General features: G+C 31.5%; 1 protein-coding gene across 1 annotated transcript in view; it reads left to right on the top strand.

Annotated features, from left to right (window-relative positions):
- lrp1b (LDL receptor related protein 1B) overlaps positions 1-20,437 on the top strand; it is a 255,407-nt gene that overhangs the window by 104,704 nt on the left and 130,266 nt on the right. Inside the window, exons 15-19 of the mRNA XM_031893508.1 lie at positions 4,106-4,289; positions 6,230-6,315; positions 9,181-9,303; positions 10,895-11,076; positions 12,112-12,311. Of these exons, the coding sequence (XP_031749368.1) occupies positions 4,106-4,289; positions 6,230-6,315; positions 9,181-9,303; positions 10,895-11,076; positions 12,112-12,311 (775 nt within the window). The remainder of the gene's footprint in view (positions 1-4,105; positions 4,290-6,229; positions 6,316-9,180; positions 9,304-10,894; positions 11,077-12,111; positions 12,312-20,437) is intronic.

Genomic DNA, 20,437 nt, shown 5'->3' on the forward strand with positions numbered 1-20,437 from the left:
TGACGCAGCCGCGCCCCTTTTTGACGTGACTACGCCCTATTTGATGCGCAGCGAATTTTTCCGCTGCAAATTATCATGGAAGTTTCGTGAAACAATTCACCAATGCCGAAATTTGCTGCGAATCCATGCCTGCTAAAAAAGTTTGCTCATCACTAGTCGGGACTAGTGATGAGTGAAATATTTATCCAGGTACGGATTTGCTGTGAAATTCCGCAATTCAGCATTGGCTAATTTTTTTGGTGAAAATTGAGGGGAAAGTCACGGACATGTCAAATAAATTGCAGTCACATCAAAAGAGCTGTGTTCGAAAAAGCCACGGTCATGTCAAATAAGTCACGGTTGCATCAGAAAAGCCACACAAGTAAAAAAAAGCAATAGCTGCACTTCACAAAATTTTTCGTTTCACAAAATGAGACAGATTCTGTCATCCCTAGTCGGGACAAAAAGAATAACACAATGCATGTTACTGATAGATCATGTCAGTATCACTTTAATTTTTCTTCTAGACAAAGAGAAAGGAAAAAAAAAAAAAAAACATAAAAAAGCTTTTATGCTTTGTTTTTGAGATGAAGTGCTTGAAAAGAAATGTCTGGTATAGTCAAGGTTTATATGCTCCATTGTCTGTTACTGATCATAAATCAACAACCAAAGAAATGATAGATAGGGATCCAGTGAGGAGAGTAAGCAGGGTGTTCTTGCTGCAGTTTTTACCCAGTACGTCAGAGAAAAATTCACGCTTCTTGGAAAGGTCAAACTGGTATTTAAGAAGTCCATTTTTGTGTTCCTTTTTTATTTTATTTATTGCGTGTGGACTTTTGCAATAGGGACTATTTGTAATGTATGAGTTCATGATATATTGCTTTTTAATAGCGGGAACCATGCATTATTGTGACTGTGGAAGGTTGCTATGGTAACCACATCCGCACCTTTGTGGAACAATTCCTCTGCGAGATAGTTCCGTTTTGTAAAGTTATTGCCAGTGCTGTGCACTTAAAAATAAGTTATTTTTATTTTTTAATAATACTAGATGCCTATAGGGGAACATATTTACCCAAACTGATTAATCTATACTCTTACTAGCAAATGTGCAGCTTTTTTCACAAAAATGAAAATGTCTTTAGAGTTGGTTTTGACTAATTCAAGATGATTTGTAATGTTGTGCTTTCCAACCACTTTTTGTCCTTAGAAAGACAGTAAAAAAGGAAAGCACTTCTTATTATATTCACCATCATAGTTATTCGGTGTATATTTGGGGTTCCTTCTAGATGCCCGTGGAATTTCCCCTTCAGTGGTCATAAAAAGGCATCACTAATGCCACTTCAGTCCAAAAACATAATGACCATTGATATACATATGACTCAATTTACACAATAAGGGGTCCCCAACCTTTTTTTTTTTACTAATAAAAGAGTTGGGGAGCAACACAAGCATGAAAAAGTTCCTAGGGGATGACCAAAAAAGGGATATGATTGGTTATTTGGTAGCCCTATGAGGACTTGCAGACAGGGGGCTCTGTTTGGCAGAACTCATGGATATCTAATCAGTTTATATATATATATATTGTTTGCCTGAATAATCCACTGTCCCCACTCTGCTCTTTCATTTTTCAGCTGTCCACATATCAGTTGGCTTCCTGAGCACTTAACACACAGGCCAGTTTAACTAGAGATGGGTGAAATGTTTCGGCAGGCATGGATTCATGGCGAATTTCCACGTTTCGCCATTGGCGGATTGTTTCGCAAAATGGATGGAAAAAATTTGTCGCGGAAAAAATCGCCACGCTTCCAAAAATTGGCGCCCGCGTAAAAAAAAAATTGTCGGGCGTCAAAAAAGAATAGCTGCAGGCGACAAAAGAATACCCATGGACGACAAAAGAATAGCCGTGTCCGACAAAAGAATAGTCGCAGGCGACAATTTTTTTTTTGACACACAACATTTTTGCCGTTTCACAAATTTTTTGCCATTTCGTGGATTTTTTAAAAGATTCACAAATTTTTCGGCGAAACGGGACAGATTCACTCATCACTAAGTTTAACATATCCATGTGACTGCCTTTATATACCATTGGGTTAAATTATTTTTTACTTAAGTGTGGTTCATGCATTTCTAGGATGGCCTTTACCATATAAAAACAACCTGTACAAGATAACAGAAGGTTTAATTCATGGAATTGTTTTGTTGTGTTGACCAACTGATATGAATGCAATAGCAGTAGATTTTATTTGGATAAACCACGCATGAGGGGCCACGCCCATAGACTAATGGTCTCATAGCTTGGTCATAAATTATCTGTGAGTTTCAGCTTGTGATTTGATGTTGGTGAATATATTACCCTTAAGGGCTTAAATACTAAAGAAGCCTCTGGGAAAAGTGGTTAAACATTATCAAGAATACTCCAAAAGTCCTGTATGCTTTAGACTTATTTTTACCAGTTACTGTATCTCATGACCTGGATGAATGAAAATCTTCAGAGACATTTCATCTTTAAGCAGGAGTCAAGAACAATACAATTGTAGGATCAATTATCCAGAAATCTGGGGACCTGGGGTTTCCGGAATAAGGAAGATTGGAAATAAATATCACTGATGATGTTGCCAGTAGCAACCAGTTAGATCTTTGCATTTGATTTTCAACTTGTAGGTAAATATTCAAATCTAATTGAGTGGTTGCTATGGGCAACATCACCGGTGATATTTATCTCCAGTCTTAGTAAACATGCCTCTTTGACTTTCTTCTGTAATTTGTTTTTTAGCAAGTTTTACGTTTGTGAATTCGAGTTTACTTTTCTAAATCCAATAAACTCTCAAATCATATGCTTGCTTGTTTATTAATAAGGAAAACTCGTTCTAAAAATAAAAACTTGAATACCTCAAATTTTTTGAATTTACAAACTCTAAAAACACAAAAAAGTGTGAGTTTGAAAATATGGCTTGACTTTGCCTAGGACAACTCCTATTGGTTTACAAGGCAAATTTTTACATTCGAGTTTTCAAGTTTTTTTTCACTTAACAAATACCAAACATTTGAGCTTCAAATTTGAGTTTTTTTAGCGCAAAAAAAACTTGAATTGTTAAAGAAATCAAATTCGATCATTGATAAATCTCCCCCTAAGTCTGCTTAAAGAAAATATAAGTATTATATCAAGCCATTAGTATTAGTTTACCAGTAAAATGGATTCATGCAGCTTCGTTACCATTAAATACCAGTTATTATCTTGTTTTAGTACAGAGAAAATTGAACTAATTTGAAAAAAGATTTGATTATTTTGCTTAAAATAAATTCTACTGGAGATAGGTTTCCCATAATTCTTAGCTTTCTGTATAATAGGATTTGAAAAAGGGATCCCATACCTGTACAAGTAAACTTTTAGGGGCAGATTTATCAAAACACGAATTCGAATCCCGAATGGGAAAAATTCGGATTGGAAACGAAAATTTTTGAAGATCGCAAATATTATGAAAATGATTACAAATAAATCGTATTAGTCACGATAATATCGTATTGGCCATCTGAAAGTCACTAAATTTTTGTACCGAATGATTGTAAACAGCGGCAAAACTGATCTGATTTTTTAGCAGTAAAAATACAAAAAAGTCATAAAAGCGCTGAAAAAGTCGCGCAAGCTGCGAAAAAGTCACGGAAAATACGATTGGACCAATCGAACGAACGCTCGGAGCATTCGTGGATAAGTAAATGTGCCCCTTAGTCTTCCCATTTTCTTTTCCAGTAACATCTCATTGGTCACCCAAAAATCATGTGACCAGTAACTCCAAGAATGCCTGTATAGAACATCAGGGTACTATGATTTTGACATCTAATGGAATGATTGGCACTCTATATATTGATAGATGCCATTAATCTATAAACATCTATAAACACACTCATTTCTAAATAAAATCAGTGCTTTCAAGAGCTATAGATTATTCATGAGAGAAGTGTAAAATGGCACTTTATTTTTTTGGATAACATCATTTCACTGCGCTGTTTAACTTTTACTGTCGAGGAATGTATTTACATTTGATTACTACTGGTTTATTTATAGGAAACTATCACCAGCAATAGTACAGACTGGATTATATCATTTTCTGTTTTTTTCCCCCCGCAGTGCAAGTGTTGGCCTGGATTTCGACTGAAAAATGATGGGAAAACATGTGTAGACATTGATGAATGTCTATCTGGCTTCCCCTGTAGCCAGCAATGCATCAATACCTATGGAACCTACAAGTGCCTCTGTGCAGATGGGTACCAAATTCATCCTGAATATCCAAATGGCTGCAAATCTCTTTCAGGTATTACACTGATGTGTTAATGAATAAAGAATTATACACTATGTAGAAATTCAAAAAAAATAAAGATTTAGAACTGATATGTAGTATGTGTGTAGTGATTAAACAATCATATCTGCTCTATTCATTTCATACTCCTTGGAGAGAATTTCTTCTCTAATTATAATACAAAGCTATCTTAAATAGAAATCAGGATTCCATTTGAATGTATTTTTTCTGTAAAAGTTCTCTATTATGTGTAATGTGGATATGAATATATCTTCATTGTGGCAACCCATTATGAATTATTATGGGCTTGCTGTGTGGGAAGAATCGAAGGGGGAGGTGGGGGAGAGAAGCTTCACCTAATGGCATATAGGTTAACCTTTTTTCCATTAAAGAAATAATGTAATCAATTGTTCTCTATTTCTAGCAAGACCTGAATAATATCTACTCCCCCCCCTCACTGCACTATATTACTGGAGATCATGGCAGGCAGAGGCAGAGTCTGATGAACAGGCCATGGGTAGGGTGTAGTGATGGTCGAAACGTTTTACCAGGCATGGATTCGCGGCGAATTTCCGCGTTTCGCCATTGGCGGATTGTTTCGCGAAATGGATGAAAAAATTCACTGCACATCCAAAAATTGTCGCCCGCGTCAAAAGAATAGGCGCGCGTCAAAAAAAATAATTTGTCGCGGGTGACAAAAGAATAGCCGCAGGCAACAAAAGAATAGCCGCAGGCGACAAAAGAATAGCCGCAGGCGACAAAAGAATAGCTGCGCAACAAAAGAATAGCCACGGGCGACGAAAGAATAGCCTCGAGTGATAAAAGAATAGCTGCGCAACAAAAGAATAGCCATGGGCGACGAAAGAATAGCCTTGGGTGACAAAAGAATAGCCACGCCCGAAAAATTTTTTAACGCGCAACATATTCACATTTTGCTAATTTTTCACCGTTTCGCAAATCTTTTGATAGATTCGCAAATTTTTCCATGAAACGGGACAGATTCGCTCATCACTAGTAGGGTCAGGTATAGGGTTGCCTCTTGTAGTTCTCTGTAAAAATGGGATCCATTTGTAGATTTGGGATGTGCCTAATCTTTAGTGCAATTAATATACTTCGTAGAGTTGTGAACGGTTAGATATACACTCACCGCTTCCTCTCAGCGGCCCAGGTGCAATGCCCCTGACCCGCAGCAAGGGAAAACACAACCTCAAATCAGGTGTAGAAACATCTCCGGCATGCACTCAACGGACTCCAGGACAGCGGTTGTAAAACTTCAAAAAGCTTTATTCAAGGATCCAGACCTGACACGTTTCATGTGTTGCCACACGTATTCATAGGTACAAAAGGTAATAGAAATAGTTGGGTTTAGGTGCCAAGGCTATCTATAGAACTGTTTTTGTAACAGAGCCGCACACACAATTATATGCAGTCAGGAAGCTTACCCCATTTATTGTGACCACCTTGATCAACGTTTCGGGGGGGGATACACCCTTCCTTCGTCAGGATCATGTGTTCATGTGTATCCCCCCCGAAACGTTGATCAAGGTGGTCACAATAAATGGTGTAAGCTCCCCAACTGCATTTAATTGTATAATTGTGTGTACGCCTTCATTACAAAAACAATTCTAGTGAGGATAAGGACCTGCCAGTCCATGGGAAGGCTTGCACCACTAGTGCAGTGGATTGAACAGTTACGGGTGTGCGGCTGAAATAAGTGTGATGGTAGCCATCTATTCCATTGTGTATGGAGTCCACTAGACATCTGAGAGGTTGTCTTTCTTTTTCTACCTTTTCTGTTGTTATTAAAAGAAACTGAGAAAATATAAAAATCCATTTTTTTTAAATTATTCTGTAAGGTATTGGGTCCATTTAAATAATATATAGTGCATGTAGGTAAAGGTTCAATATTTCAAAGTAAAGTTTGAAGTGAAATGTAATGTTTTGTTTGAGTTTAGAGGAAGACCCTTTCTTGCTTCTTGCTGATCACCATGAAATCAGAAAAATGAGCACTGATGGACTGAACTATACAATGCTGAAACAGGTCAGGCATTTTATGATTTACTTTATGTGAATAACCACCGTGCAGTTGTAATAACTCTATTTTTTTTTTAATCTTTGGACCAATATTTGTTCTTAAGCCATGGTTACACTAATGATGAAGACTTTAACTCTTGATCTAGTCTAGAATTAAACCTGTAGACCTTGCTTCCATTTTTAAAGAAATGTTCTTCGCTTCCCTGCTGGCTGTTCTTTGCACATACAATTATTGCTGAAGGGATCTACCATATATCTCTAGAATGCCTAAATGTCATTATATCCACCCTAATTATGTTTGATTACAGTGTAATATCAGGAAGACAATGCGTTAGATAATACAGATAGTAGCAAAATCACTGGCACAATGCTTGTAGCTTCTAACTGGAAAATTAATTTGGAACTGTGATATAATTGGGCAGCCTACTTTAGGGAGTCAAGAAACGCAATAAGAGAGTTTTACGGAAGCTTTTTATCCTCTTTAAAAGCAGAAACCTTTGTATTATTGAAATAAATTTGTAATAGAAAATATGCCATCTTCTGTCATCTTCTTAGGCAGTCATTGCAAGACTATTAACCAATTAACACTCCAAATCCCAGCACACATACAGGTATAGGACCCATTATCCAGAATGCTCGGGACCAAGGGTATTCCGGATAAGGGGTCTTTCCGTAATTTGTATCTCAACACCTTAAGTCTACTAAAAAATCAATAAAACATTTATTAAACCCAATAGGATTGTTTTGCATCCAATAAGGATTATTTATATCTTAGTTGGGATCAATTCCAAGGTACCGTTTTATTTCTACATAGAAAAAAGAAATCAGTTTTACAATTCTGAATTATTTGATTATAATGGAGTCTATGGGAGACTTTCCGTAATTCGGAGCTTTCTGGATAATGGGTTTCTGGATAAGGGGTCCAATACCTGTACTATATATACACACATTCTTACTAACCTATCTATGCTCTCGCATATATAAACTATAAAAACTATATATATATACCATATATAGTACAGGTATAGGATCCGTTATCTGGAAACCATCTGTCTATGATGTTATCTAATGTACTAGTAAAGGTTAATCATCTTTTTACCAGGAAAAAAAAACCAACAAACCTTGACAGTCTACTATCATAGTTTAACTCCATCATGCCTTTTACCAGTCTAGTCACCTATCTGCACAGAATTTATATTTTTGCACAATTTAGTATCATCAGCAGAAATATAAACAGTAAATTCAATGCCAAATTATTTTGGTAGGCATGGATTTGCAGTGAAATTCAGCATTTTAATATCTGCAACCTTTTTCACAAAACTGCAAAAAATCCCCACGGGCAAAAAAAAAAATGGTACTAATGTATTTGGAGAAAAATGTTGCGTGAGTAGAAAAAAAGTCACGTATGTTAAAAAAAAAAAGTTGTGTGGTAGGAGGGAGAAAAAATGGCCATTGACTTTAATACATTAAGGGGCTGATTTACTAATCCACAAATCCGAATCCGAATGGGAAAAATTCGGATTGGAAAAGAACATTTTGCGACTTTTTCGTATTTTTTGCGACTTTTTCATAGCCGTTACGACTTGCCATTACAAATTTCGTGAATTGTTGCGACTTTTTCATTGCCATTACAAATTTCGTGAATTGTTGCAACTTTTTCATTGGCATTACAAATTTCGTGAATTGTCGTGACTTTTTCATAGCCAGTACGACTTTCGAATTGTCGCGACTTTCGTATTGAGCGCTCTAAAAAGTCGCAAAATACCGATCATTACGAAAAAAACGCATTCGGACGCTTTTCGGACGTATGTTAAAAAAAAAAAAGTTGTGTGGTAGGAGGGAGAAAAAATGGCCATTGACTTTAATACAATAAGGGACTGATTTACTAATCCACAAATCCGAATCCGAATGGGAAAAATTCGGATTGGAAAATGAACATTTTGCGACTTTTTCGTAGCCGTTACGACTTGCCATTACAAATTTCGTGAATTGTCGCGACTTTTTCATAGCCAGTAGACTTTCGAATTGTCGCGACTTTCATATTGAGCGCTCGAAAAAGTCACAAAATACCGATCATTCCGAAAAAAACGCATTCGGATGCTTTTCGGACGTTCGTGGATTAGTAAATGTGCCCCTAAGAGTGAGAAAAAAACACCCATAGTATTTGGAGTGTATTTGGAATGAGGAGAAACAGTTGTGCGAACAAAAAAAAGATGCATTTTGTGAATTTTCCGCTATTTCATACATTTTTCATCAGTTTCACAATTTTTTGGGTGAAGTGAAATGAGACAGATTCGATGTTCACACACACAAAGACATTCACAAGCATTCTAAAGACATTAATAAAAAGAAGAAAAGAAAACCCCCAAACCTGGACAGATTTGGTACACTCTTGTATGTTTGTTTCTATTTCATAATGTTTACCATATTAGCTAACTATATGATGTTTGTGTAATTCACACTGCCATTTTGTTCCTCTTTGAATTTGTGTGACACAAGGACTCATTTAAATTCTTACAACAGATCATTTGAGAGGCTGTATAGGAATTTTGAGCACCATTATAGAATAAATCAATCATTAGAATCAGAAAAAACTACTGTAGCCCTATTGTACTTAAACTCCTTCATTCTTGCATTAACTACACTTAGCCATAATACCTGAATTGTAAAGTAAACAAAAAAATAAATCACGTTTGTGTAATTCGTTTAATCTTTCTATTTCTTTCATAAATTGCAGCCATTGTAATAACAGATCCAATTTTAGCATCTTCTTTGAAAAAAATAATGTAAATCTATTGTGAATGTTTTGTCAAAGCAATGAAAGAATCCAAGGCATGACAACATTATGAAAATGACTGTATTTTGTTGTTAGGGACTGAACAATGTAATAGCTATGGACTTTGATTACAGAGAAGAGGTAATTTATTGGATTGATTCCAGCAGATCAAATGGCAGCCGTGTAAATAGAATGTTCGTCAATGGAAGTGATGTAAAGGTAATTTCTTCAAATAAAAATACCATTTTACATTAAATAGATAGATAGATGATAGATAGATAGATAGATAGATAGATAGATAGATAGATAGATGATAGGTAGATGATAGAGAGATAAATAGATAGATAGATAGATGATAGATAGATAGATAGATAGATAGATAGATAGATAGATAGATAGATAGATGATAGGTAGATGATAGAGAGATAGATAGATAGATAGATAGATAGAGAGATAGATAGATAGATAGATAGATAGATAGATAGATAGATAGAGAGATAGAGAGATAGATAGATAGATAGATAGATGATAGGTAGATGATAGAGAGATAGATAGATAGATAGATGATAGATGATAGATAGATAGATAGATAGATAGATAGATAGATAGATAGATAGATGATAGATGATATATAGATAGATGATAGATAGATAGATAGATAGATAGATAGATAGATAATGGGTAGATAGATAGAAGATAGATAGATAGATAGATAGATGATAGATAGATAGATGATAGGTAGATGATAGAGATATAGATAGATACATAGATAGATGATTGATAGATGATAGGTAGATGATAGAGAGATAGATAGATAGATAGATAGATAGATAGATAGATAGATAGATGATAGGTAGATGATAGAGAGATAGATAGATAGATAGATAGATAGATGATATATAGATAGATGATAGATGATAGATAGATAGATAGATAGATAATAGATAGATAGATGATAGATAGATAGATAGATAGATAGATAGATGATAGATAGATGGTAGATAGATAGAAGAAAGATAGATAGATAGATAGATGATAGATAGATAGATAGATAGATAGATAGATAGATCGTAGATAGATCGTAGATAGATAGATAGATAGATAGAAGATAGAGAGATAGAAGAAAGATAGATAGAGAGAAGAAAGATAGATAGATAGATAGATAGATAATGGGTAGATAGATAGAAGATAGATAGATAGATAGATAGATAGATAGAAGAAAGATAGATAGATAGATAGATAGATAGATAGATAATGGGTAGATAGATAGATAGATAGATAGATAGTAGATAGACTGATAGTCTAGATAAAAGAGTGTAGTATATAACCCTTCAGTAGTTGCTGAAATATAGTCCCAGTCACATTGATGAAAGAGAATGATTGGCTGAGGATGGGCTAATTAGGTATATGTTGTGGTTCCCTCACAGCCGGACTGTGGGTGTTGGAGGTTCTTTGCTTTTTATCAAGTAGTTTATAGAAGTATTTTTATAGCAAACATGAATTATATTTAAGCTGTATTGACAAATATACGTTAAAAATATCATGGCGGAATATCTGCGCTAAGATTATTAGAACATCAGCTGTAACAATGAAAAGCTGTGTTCTGTGATTTTGCATCAGGCCGAAGAACCTTTAAATCCCGTTGTACATTTATATTTAAATCTATATTTACTGCTTAATTCCTGATTGTACAATTTCCAAGTACATGTCAGCGCCATAAAGGATTATATATCCGCTGTAATATAAAATGAATTAACAGTAATTAAGACTATAGCCTGTGGTTGTATTTAATATATTTATTTCCATGCAGGTAGTACATAACACTGCTATCCCAAACGCATTAGCTGTTGACTGGATTGGGAAAAACCTTTATTGGTTTGATACAGAGAAAAGGGTTATTGAAGTCTCAAAACTGAATGGCTTGTATCCTACTATTCTCGTCAGCAAAAAGATCAAGTTCCCGAGAGATCTGTCCTTGGATCCACAAACAGGGTATTGTACATATTGTCACACAAATATGTAATTTTTTCAGTAGGGGTCATTTGCAACCCCGGGCAGTAAAAGAGCACTAAAGGGGGTAAGAGCACATATTTTAGTGCTCATGATGAAAGAGCACTAGTGATGGGTGAAATATTTCGGCAGGCATGGATTTCCAGCGAATTTCTGCCTTTTGCCATTGGTGGATTGTTTCGAGAAACGGATAAAAAAATTTTCAGAGGAAAAATTTGCCGTGTGTCCATAAATTGCCACCCGCATCAAAAGAATAGTCGTGCATCAAAAAAGAATAGTCGCGAGCGTCAAAAGAATAGCCACGGGCGACAAAAGAATAGCCGCGGGTGACAAAAGAATAGCCGAGGGCAACAAAAGAATAGCCGTAGGCAACAAAAGAATAGCCGTGGGCAACAAAAGAATTAGCCGTGGGCAACAAAAGAATAGCCGTGGGCAACAAAAGAATAGCCGCGGGCGACAAAAGGAGAGCCGTGGGCGACAAAAGAATAGCCGTGGGCAACAAAAGAATAGCCGTGGGCGACAAAAGAATAGCCGTGGGCGACAAAAGAATAGCCGTGGGCGACAAAAGAATAGCCGTGGGCAACAAAAGAATAGCCGCGGGCGACAAAAGGAGAGCCACGCGACAAAAGAATAGCTGCAGGCGACAAAAGAATAGCCGCGGATGACAAAAGGATAGCCACGCGACAAAAGAATAGCTGCGAGCGACAATTTTTTTTGACGCGCAACATTTTCCCCATTTTTCGGCGAAGCAAAACGGGACAGATTCGCTTATCACTAAAGAGCACCTCTGGATAGAAAAATCCAATGTCCTCTTCAATGTGGGCATATAATGTAATTCAGACAAAAATTATTTTCTGAAAATGAAAGAGGTTTTGTTGTCCATAACAATCTTATGAAATATTAATGGCTTTGGTGTAAAATATGAAATAAGAGGCATCACAAGCATACGCTTTGTATAGCTCCTTGTAGGTCCATGATAATTCTTATGTAAACGCACTGTTTATTGGTTCTACATAGGTATTTGTATTGGATTGACTGCTGCGAATATCCCCACGTTGGCCGAGTAGGTATGGATGGCACCAATCAAAGCGTTGTCATAGAAACAATGATTTCCAGGCCAATGGCTCTAACAATAGACTATGTCAACAAAAGAATCTATTGGGCCAATGAAAACCATATTGAATTTTCAGACATGAATGGCTCTAACAGACACAAAGGTAAGGGGACATTTTTAACAAGGTATTATGTTATTGCTAATTCTATATTTGTTTGTTAAATGTGTTACTATAAAGGAATATCATGTGACAGCTCCATTGAAGTCTATGGGAAATCTGGAATTGAATTATGAGACACGTCGTTCACATCAAATGAAATCTGTCTCATAATCTACTACAGGTATGGGACCCATTATCCAGAATGCTTGGGACCTGGGTTTTTTTTTTTTTTTTTTTTTTTTTTTTTTTTTTTTTTTTTTTTTTTTTTTTTTTTTTTTTTTTTTTTTTTTTTTTTTTTTTTTTTTTTTTTTTTTTTTTTTTTTTTTTTTTTTTTTTTTTTTTTTTTTTTTTTTTTTTTTTTTTTTTTTTTTTTTTTTTTTTTTTTTTTTTTTTTTTTTTTTTTTTTTTTTTTTTTTTTTTTTTTTTTTTTTTTTTTTTTTTTTTTTTTTTTTTTTTTTTTTTTTTTTTTTTTTTTTTTTTTTTTTTTTTTTTTTTTTTTTTTTTTTTTTTTTTTTTTTTTTTTTTTTTTTTTTTTTTTTTTTTTTTTTTTTTTTTTTTTTTTTTTTTTTTTTTTTTTTTTTTTTTTTTTTTTTTTTTTTTTTTTTTTTTTTTTTTTTTTTTTTTTTTTTTTTTTTTTTTTTTTTTTTTTTTTTTTTTTTTTTTTTTTTTTTTTTTTTTTTTTTTTTTTTTTTTTTTTTTTTTTTTTTTTTTTTTTTTTTTTTTTTTTTTTTTTTTTTTTTTTTTTTTTTTTTTTTTTTTTTTTTTTTTTTTTTTTTTTTTTTTTTTTTTTTTTTTTTTTTTTTTTTTTTTTTTTTTTTTTTTTTTTTTTTTTTTTTTTTTTTTTTTTTTTTTTTTTTTTTTTTTTTTTTTTTTTTTTTTTTTTTTTTTTTTTTTTTTTTTTTTTTTTTTTTTTTTTTTTTTTTTTTTTTTTTTTTTTTTTTTTTTTTTTTTTTTTTTTTTTTTTTTTTTTTTTTTTTTTTTTTTTTTTTTTTTTTTTTTTTTTTTTTTTTTTTTTTTTTTTTTTTTTTTTTTTTTTTTTTTTTTTTTTTTTTTTTTTTTTTTTTTTTTTTTTTTTTTTTTTTTTTTTTTTTTTTTTTTTTTTTTTTTTTTTTTTTTTTTTTTTTTTTTTTTTTTTTTTTTTTTTTTTTTTTTTTTTTTTTTTTTTTTTTTTTTTTTTTTTTTTTTTTTTTTTTTTTTTTTTTTTTTTTTTTTTTTTTTTTTTTTTTTTTTTTTTTTTTTTTTTTTTTTTTTTTTTTTTTTTTTTTTTTTTTTTTTTTTTTTTTTTTTTTTTTTTTTTTTTTTTTTTTTTTTTTTTTTTTTTTTTTTTTTTTTTTTTTTTTTTTTTTTTTTTTTTTTTTTTTTTTTTTTTTTTTTTTTTTTTTTTTTTTTTTTTTTTTTTTTTTTTTTTTTTTTTTTTTTTTTTTTTTTTTTTTTTTTTTTTTTTTTTTTTTTTTTTTTTTTTTTTTTTTTTTTTTTTTTTTTTTTTTTTTTTTTTTTTTTTTTTTTTTTTTTTTTTTTTTTTTTTTTTTTTTTTTTTTTTTTTTTTTTTTTTTTTTTTTTTTTTTTTTTTTTTTTTTTTTTTTTTTTTTTTTTTTTTTTTTTTTTTTTTTTTTTTTTTTTTTTTTTTTTTTTTTTTTTTTTTTTTTTTTTTTTTTTTTTTTTTTTTTTTTTTTTTTTTTTTTTTTTTTTTTTTTTTTTTTTTTTTTTTTTTTTTTTTTTTTTTTTTTTTTTTTTTTTTTTTTTTTTTTTTTTTTTTTTTTTTTTTTTTTTTTTTTTTTTTTTTTTTTTTTTTTTTTTTTTTTTTTTTTTTTTTTTTTTTTTTTTTTTTTTTTTTTTTTTTTTTTTTTTTTTTTTTTTTTTTTTTTTTTTTTTTTTTTTTTTTTTTTTTTTTTTTTTTTTTTTTTTTTTTTTTTTTTTTTTTTTTTTTTTTTTTTTTTTTTTTTTTTTTTTTTTTTTTTTTTTTTTTTTTTTTTTTTTTTTTTTTTTTTTTTTTTTTTTTTTTTTTTTTTTTTTTTTTTTTTTTTTTTTTTTTTTTTTTTTTTTTTTTTTTTTTTTTTTTTTTTTTTTTTTTTTTTTTTTTTTTTTTTTTTTTTTTTTTTTTTTTTTTTTTTTTTTTTTTTTTTTTTTTTTTTTTTTTTTTTTTTTTTTTTTTTTTTTTTTTTTTTTTTTTTTTTTTTTTTTTTTTTTTTTTTTTTTTTTTTTTTTTTTTTTTTTTTTTTTTTTTTTTTTTTTTTTTTTTTTTTTTTTTTTTTTTTTTTTTTTTTTTTTTTTTTTTTTTTTTTTTTTTTTTTTTTTTTTTTTTTTTTTTTTTTTTTTTTTTTTTTTTTTTTTTTTTTTTTTTTTTTTTTTTTTTTTTTTTTTTTTTTTTTTTTTTTTTTTTTTTTTTTTTTTTTTTTTTTTTTTTTTTTTTTTTTTTTTTTTTTTTTTTTTTTTTTTTTTTTTTTTTTTTTTTTTTTTTTTTTTTTTTTTTTTTTTTTTTTTTTTTTTTTTTTTTTTTTTTTTTTTTTTTTTTTTTTTTTTTTTTTTTTTTTTTTTTTTTTTTTTTTTTTTTTTTTTTTTTTTTTTTTTTTTTTTTTTTTTTTTTTTTTTTTTTTTTTTTTTTTTTTTTTTTTTTTTTTTTTTTTTTTTTTTTTTTTTTTTTTTTTTTTTTTTTTTTTTTTTTTTTTTTTTTTTTTTTTTTTTTTTTTTTTTTTTTTTTTTTTTTTTTTTTTTTTTTTTGGTTTTCCGGATAAGGGGTCTTTCCATAATTCGGATCTCCTACCTTAAGTCTACTAAAAAAAATATTTAAACAGTATTTAAACCCAATAGTATTGTTTTGGCTCTAATAAGGATTAATTATATCTTAGTTGGGATCAAGTACAGGTACTGTTTTATTATTACAGAGAAAAGGGAATCATTTAACCATTAAATAAACCCAATAGGGCTGTTCTGCCCCCAATAAGGGGTAATTATATCTTAGTTGGGATCAAGTACAGGTACTGTTTTATTATTACAGAGAAAAGGGAATCATTTAACCATTAAATAAACCCAATAGGGCTGTTCTGCCCCCAATAAGGGGTAATTATATCTTAGTTGGGATCAAGTACAGGTACTGTTTTATTATTACAGAGAAAAGGGAATCATTTAACCATTAAATAAACCCAATAGGGCTGTTCTGCCCCAATAAGGGGTAATTATATCTTAGTTGGGATCAAGTACAGGTACTGTTTTATTAATACAGAGAAAAGGGAATCATTTAACCATTAAATAAACCCAATAGGGCTGTTCTGCCCCAATAAGGGGTAATTATATCTTAGTTGGGATCAAGTACAGGTACTGTTTTATTATTACAGAGAAAAGGGAATCATTTAACCATTAAATAAACCCAATAGGGCTGTTCTGCCCCCAATAAGGGGTAATTATATCTTAGTTGGGATCAAGTACAGGTACTGTTTTATTATTACAGAGAAAAGGGAATCATTTAACCATTAAATAAACCCAATAGGGCTGTTCTGCCCCAATAAGGGGTAATTATATCTTAGTTGGGATCAAGTACAGGTACTGTTTTATTATTACAGAGAAAAGGGAATCATTTAACCATTAAATAAACCCAATAGGGCTGTTCTGCCCCAATAAGGGGTAATTATATCTTAGTTGGGATCAAGTACAGGTACTGTTTTATTATTATAGAGAAAAAAAAAAACATTTTTAAAAATGTGAATTATTTGATTATAATGGAGGCTATGGGAGATGGCCTTTTTGTAATTCGGAACTTTCTGGATAATGGGTTTCCGGATAAGGGGTCCGATACCTGTATTGACTTGTAAAAAGCTCCAAAGCTATTTATATAAATAGGCCCCACTGCAGAAGTTGAATTTGCCATCAATAATCCTTTAGGGCTATGATCCCTAGTTTACATAGCAGTTAATGGATAAAATATTAATATTTAGCAGGTGATATAAACAGTGGTCAAATATCATTCATAGTTCCCTACAGACATTAGGAAAATATTTCAATCAATAGGATGGCTGCTACCAAGAAAGAATTTTATTTGCAATGCTGAACACACAGATAATCCACAGATGTAATTCTTAGCTTTGTGTGTAAATTGTATTAATGTTTATTTTTTTTTTTAGTTATTTTATTTTATTTACAATAACTCCAAGCCATTGTCATTGTGGATTTTATTCCTGGCATATGTAGCATACAACACTTTATAAATTACTAATGAATTTACTCAGATGGAACTGATTTAAATGCTTTTGGCAAATTAATCATTAGGACTTTAATCATTTTTGATGTTCATATCAAGAAGCAATTAAATGTTTTCTAATGTAGTACCACTGGTAGAATTCAGTATTTAAGAAACTTTCTTGTAGTCTTACATGAGAAATAAAAATAAAACTTGGCCTGAAGAAAATCACTTACAGTTTAGGGCTGCTGTTCCTCCTTGAGTATCTTGCTAGGCATTGCCTTACACTAGTGATCCCCAACCAGTGGCTCAGGGGCAACATGTTGCTCACCAACCCCTTGGATGTTGCTCTCAGTGCCCCCAAACCAGGGAGTTATTTTTGAATTCCTGACTTGGGGGCAAGTTTTGGTTGAATAAAAACAAGATTTCCTACCAAATAAAGCCCCCTGTAAGCTGATAGTGTGCATAGAGGCTCCCTAATAGCCAATCACAGCCCTTATTTGGCTCCTCCATGAACTTTTATGGTGCTTGTGTTGCTCCCCAAGTCTTTTTATATTTGACTGTGACTCATGAGTAAGGAAGATTGGGGACCCCTGCCTTATACCCTTATCTTCGGATAATGACAATCAAAACCATTTGGGGTATTTAGCCAAGTTTATTATGCCACAGACCGACTTGTGAAGAGCTTGGATTGGCAAGGTCCAGTCTTTCCTAGGTCTCCATTGTGGCCACCCCGAACTACAGGATATTTTTCATTTGTTGCCAAATTAATTAACTTAAAAGATTTTTTTATAATGGTAAAGGTTATCTACTGATAACCTGGACAGAAGTGCAAGGCCACAAAGTGCACCCCAAGTGCTCATTTAAAATATATAGGTATGGGATCCCTTATCCGGAAACCCGTTATCCAGAAAGCTCCGAATTACGGAATGTCCGTCTCCCATAGACTCCATTTTAATCAAATAATTCAGAATTTTAAAACTGATTTCCCTTTTCTCTGTAATAATAAAACAGTACCTGTAATTGATCCCAACTAAGATATAAATAATCCTTATTGGATGCAAAACAATCCTATTGGGTTTAAGTAATGTTTTATTGATTCTTTAGTAGACTTAAGGTATGGAGATCCAAATTATGGAAAGACCCCTTATCCGGAATACCCTTGGTCCCGAGCATTCTGGATAACGGGTCCTATACCTATACTTACATCCAGGATCTAGCTGAGATCAGCTCTTCAAACAAGACAATTCTGTTCACCTTATGCCATTAGGACAATGAGGGTAGGACACCTATGTGCCTTCTCCACCGACTAATAATGAATACAATTATGCTGATTGTAGGTAGTACTGTATTTTCTCTATATTCTCATTATTGACATTTCTCTTTGCGCAGGGCATAACAAAAAGTGCAGAGAATATGGTGGATTGCATCTGGGTGTATTCTTTTGCACCTTGCATCATCTTGCCCTGCATGTAATAAATGAGGCCTGTAGCCAACTCCTAAACAATTAGAGCTTAATTCCTACCGTAACATCTAGTTTAGGATTTATTGCGCATTGGCCCAGAAAAATAAGAAAAGAGAAATAAATCTCATGTCTAATTGAATTAAAACTTGAATGAATCAATAGGGAAGCCTGGATTTAATAAGGGAAAAAGTTTTGCTTCTGTAATTGTGTTTGGGAGATTTGTGCTTGTTTCTAGTTTATGCTAACCGATTGATTACTTCATTCATATTGTATGTAATGTACAGTATCTCCTGTAAGTTATAATTCTGGGGGTTGTTTCAACAAGTACTAAGCAGTGGGTTAAATATATTGAACTAGTAGAATACATTGGCTGTTTCTCACACTATCCACCCCACTCTGATATCCAATATTTTATTTATCAACATTTGCTTTTGGGTTTTTTTCCACAATTCAAATTATTTTGCATTAAAAAGTATGAGTTTGGATAACAGTTTTAAAAAAGTCTATGAAGATTCTCATTCATCCAGGCCATGATATATGTCCATGAAACAACTGGACTTTTCTGAGTTTTCTTGGAAACGTCTCACCACTCATCCGAGTGGCTTCTTCAGTTCAAATGACTGGTAGGGAAAACTCAGAAATGTCCAGTTGCTTTAGACTTAATTCTATTAGATACTGTATAGTTTTAAAAAAGCTAATTTTTGATATTTATTAGGTAAAAAAATTTTTTTTTTTTAATTTGGCAAAAAATTTGGGGTGGCCACAATGGAGACCTAGGAAAGACTGGACCTTGCCATTCCAAGCTCTTCACAAGCTGGTCTGTGGCATAATAAACTTGATTAAACACCCCAACTAAAAACTATAAAAATGTAAAAAAAAAATTCAGCATCTAAAAGCTTGTGAAGCTAGTGATAAGCGAATCTGTCCCGTTTTGCTTCGCCGAAAAATGTGCGAATCTTTCAAAAGATTTGAGAAACGGTGAAAAATTCCCGAAACAGCAACAATTCTTTTTATGCACAACAATGCTTTTGACGTGCAACAGTTCTTTTTGAGCCGAGAGACAATTCTTTTGATGTGCGACAATTCTTTTTGATGCTTGCAACAATTTTTTGGCCACGCTGCAAATTTTTCCACAGCGAATTTTGTTGCCTGTTTCGAGAAAAAATCCGCCAATTGCAAAATTACTAGTGAGGGCAAGTAGAAGTCAATGGGAGCTTCCTAGGCAAATTTTGAATACTGAAGATTTGTGGCCCATTAAAAATTACACGAACAATTGAATAGCTATAGCAGCTAAATGGAAAACTATAGACCCTCCCACTATATCCGAAATTATAGCCAGAGTAAACAGCAACAGACGATTTGAGGACAAAATAGCATTTATACAAAACAAATCTGCTAACTTCCAAAAGATCTGGTCTATTTGGGTGTTCAGGGGCCTCGCCAACTTATTGCTCAATAATGTGCAGAATTACTCTCATGAAGCTAACATGCCCTAGCTACAAGCTCTCTTGACTGATCAACATACACCTTTAAAACCAACAAGGCTGACAGTTACTGTTTCCCTTTCCTTCTTCCTCCCCTTCCTTTTCACCTAACTCTCCCAGGTTTTTATGCCCTCTTCAATAAACTCCATACCTTCCCTTCCTCTCCCCTCCTTCCCCCTTCTTTCACCCCTCTTTCATTCAACCTTTACTTTCCTTCAAAGTTAGACACTGTACCAAAATATGGAAAGTATATCCTGTTATCTATGTACATGCCAATGTTGCAAATGGATTTCCATCAGACGACAGTCTAAAATGTCAATGTATACCCCCTCCCCCCCTCTTTCTTTCTGTATCCCCCCCAAATACTTGAATATCCCTTCAATAAAATATTAGTTACAAAAAAAACAAAAAAAAATGACACGAACAAGGCTTTATTTGATTGCATTTTTGGGGGGGGATTTTTTGATTCAAGATTAATTGAAGTAGGGAAGAAATTTACACAAATAGGAATTTTGATAGCTAATTCCCCTTAGTATTGGCATGCCTAGATAAGATACATGTTCCAATTTATTTTTCTTGGTTGGAAATGAAACTAATTGGACCAGAGCATTTGTTTTTCAACCAAACTGTATGTTCAGCTGTTGGCATGTATTGCTCATCTAGTTTTGTATAACAGCACAGAGCAACATAACTGGCTAATTTAGTAGTATATGAACATTTGTCAGGACATGAAATTAAATTGGTTCTAAATAATACACAGGTGCCGATATTTTTTTTCTTATTTTTAGTGTAATTATCTCACAATGGTTTGATGTATATTCATGATCGCACAACATATAGACATCCACATGTACAGCAATATGTTATTTATGAGTTATCATGGATCCTAAGACAAGCTATAACTCTGGGAGCACATTTCTTGACATGTACAATGTTGTGTATTTTATGGGTTATTACATTATACTGATAGAAATGTCCTACCGCTAACAACATAATAAAAACCTAATGG

Source organism: Xenopus tropicalis, chromosome 9 (assembly GCF_000004195.4).
Source record: "Xenopus tropicalis strain Nigerian chromosome 9, UCB_Xtro_10.0, whole genome shotgun sequence".
NCBI classification, from domain to species: domain Eukaryota; kingdom Metazoa; phylum Chordata; class Amphibia; order Anura; family Pipidae; genus Xenopus; species Xenopus tropicalis.